This window comes from Coturnix japonica, chromosome W, assembly GCF_054131305.1.
Source record: "Coturnix japonica strain WE chromosome W, WE-NBRP24, whole genome shotgun sequence".
Classification (NCBI taxonomy): domain Eukaryota; kingdom Metazoa; phylum Chordata; class Aves; order Galliformes; family Phasianidae; genus Coturnix; species Coturnix japonica.
The window spans coordinates 8,572,275-8,574,978 of NC_140701.1; the positions used below are offsets into that span (position 1 = coordinate 8,572,275).

At 53.1% G+C, this 2,704-nt stretch overlaps 1 protein-coding gene across 1 annotated transcript; it reads left to right on the forward strand.

Annotated features, from left to right (window-relative positions):
- Nucleotides 1–1,040: 1,040 nt before the first annotated feature.
- Nucleotides 1,041–2,150, forward strand: LOC146754473 (uncharacterized). The gene is made up of 2 exons (XM_085527580.1): nucleotides 1,041–1,333; nucleotides 1,391–2,150. Exons 1-2 carry the CDS (start codon nucleotides 1,041–1,043, stop codon nucleotides 2,148–2,150), a joined length of 1,053 nt encoding a protein of 350 aa, XP_085383706.1.
- Nucleotides 2,151–2,704: the final 554 nt, after the last annotated feature.

Here is a 2,704-nt window from a genome sequence, read left to right on the forward strand (position 1 = left end):
ATGGGGTTTCCTATGGGGTCCCCTCATTTCTGACCCATAACATATGGGGCCCAACATATGGGGCCCAACTTATGGGGTTTCCTATGGGGTCCCTCATTTCTGACCCATAACTTATGGGGCCCAACTTATGGGGTTTCCTATGGGATCCCTTAATTTTTGACCCATAAATTATGGGACCCAACTTATGGGGTTTCCTATGGGGTCCCCTCATTTCTTACCCATAAAATATGGGGCCGAACATATGGGGCCCAACTTATGGGGTTTCCTATGGGGTCCCTCATTTCTGACCCATAACTTATGGGGCCCAATTTATGGGGTTTCCTATGGGGTCCCTTCCTTTCTGACCCCAAACTTATGGGGTTTCCTATAGGGCCCCTCATTTCTGACCCCCAACTTATGGGGTTTCCTATGAGGCCCCATCCATTCCTGCCCCACAACTTATGGGTCCCATAGGGTTCTGCTCTGGGTCCGTATTTTGTATTACCTGAGGCAGGAGGTGATTGGGGTCCAGGCCGACAAGGTGCTGGCTGGAGCCATGGCCAGGTGAGTTCTCCTGCCCCACAACTTTTTTGCCCCACAGCAAAAGTCTGCCCAACAGCCTTTTTATTGCCGAAGTCGCCTGACTCGGAGCCGTCCCAGACCGATCAGCAGCGACTGAGCGCGTGGTTCAAGGGGGATTTCGGGCGTTTCATTCAAGCAGGGAACCCCCGGCCAGAGGAGAAGCCTGGCAGCTCTCAGGGGAGCAGCTGACGCAGCCGCTGACGAAGCGTGTGGGCGTTCCCCGGCAATGGCAAGAGATTTAAACGGGCACAAGGAGACGGGCAGGAGGAGTCAGGTTTTTGTACTGCGTGACTTCCTGTTTCAGTGCTGGTGAGTCTTCTGCTTTGACATGGTTGCTCCCCGGTGGAAGGTGCTGCCAGAAATACTGAGGAGGCCCAGACAACGGTCCCAATCTCTCAGAAATGGGTGGCAGCAAACAAGAAGACTGCAGAGACCCAGACTGAGGTCCTGCACATCCTGATAGGAAGGCTGCTGCCAAAATGTCTGAGGAGAGTGAGAATGAGCCCCCAACCCGAGATGCTAGTGTGCAGGTCTCTGACTGTACTGAGTGCCTGAGCCTGGCCCTTGCAGTGCTCGGTGAGGGAGGCAGTGATTGTGTTCGCTGCGACCAGGTGAACTACTTGTTTAGCCTCGTAGTTGACCTGAAGGAGGAAGTGGAGAAGCTGAGGACTATAAAAGAGTGTGAGAGGGAGATTGACTGGTGTTGTCAGTCCCTCTCAGCCTCAGGTTCTCAGCACACAGATGAGGCTACTAATGGAGCGTGTCAGCCCCTGCCACCTTACAAACAAGTGGCAAAGGGGAACCAGCCAGCTGACAGCACTGCAGCGAGACCCCTGTCCTCTCTTCCCCCTAGCAACAATTTGAGAAAGGAGGAGGAGTGGAAACAGGTACCTGCTCGGCGGAGGGGTCATCCCCCATCCCAACCATCCCCAGCTCCACAGGTGCCTCTGCGTAACAGATTTGAGGCCCTGGAACTTGAGGGGGGGACTAGTGAGAGGGTGGAGACAGGTTCACTCATGAGGTTGCCTCAGGCGAAGCGGTCACCCCCAAGCTTCAAGACTGCTTCTACCAATAAGGACAGAAGGGTGATTGTCGTAGGTGACTCCCTTCTGCAAGGAACAGAAGGCCCTATATGCCGGCCCGACCCTACCCACAGAGAGGTGTGCTGCCTTCCTGGGGCACGGGTCAGGGACATTTCAAAGATAATTCCTGGGTTGATTCAGCCTTCAGATTACTACCCACTTTTAATAATTCAGGCTGGCGGCGAGCAAGTTGGCAAGGAAAGCCTGAGGTCTATCAAGAAAGACTTCAGGGGAATGGAGCGAATACTTGAAGGAGCTGGGGTGCAGGTGGTCTTTTCTTCTATGCCTGTGGTGTCAGGGAAAGGTACAGGGAGGATCCGAAAAACCCAACTCTTAAATAGATGGCTTAAGAGCTGGTGCAGACACAAGAATTTTGGCTTTTTTGACCATGGGGCAATGTACACTGCACCTGGCATGATGGCTGCTGATGCAAGCAGCCTGTCCCTGAGGGGTAAGAGGGTATTAGCTGAAGAATTAGCGGGACTCATTGACAGGTCTTTAAACTAGGAAAGAAGGGGGAAGGGGGCAAAATAAGGGCTACTGGGGTTGAACGCGTCATTCGAGGGATTGTACCAAACTCCGTTGGCAATGACGGCAGAGTGCAAAGGGAGGGAGTAGGGCAGGGGGATGCTGGGGATGCTGCTGTTCTAGCGGATCCTGGATCCCTTATAAAGGTGGCGAGACGGACAGCCCGGCTGAAGTGCCTTTATAGCAATGCACGCCGGCTGAGTAACAAGCAGGAGGAACTGGAAACTGTGATGCACTCGGAAAGTTATGACCTTGTTGCTATCACAGAAACATGGTGGGATGACTCCCACAATTGTGATACTGCCATCGACGGCTATAGACTCTTTAGGAGAGACAGGCGAGGTAGGAAGGGTGGGGGAGTTTCTCTCTATGTCAGAGATTGGATAAACTGTGAGGAGCTCCTTATGAGAAACAGTCAGGAACAGGTTGAGAGCCTGTGGGTTAGGATTAGAGATGGGACTAATAAAGGTCAGCTGGTATTTGGGGTATACTACAGGCCACCTGATCAAGGGGAGGCTGCTGATGAGGCTTTC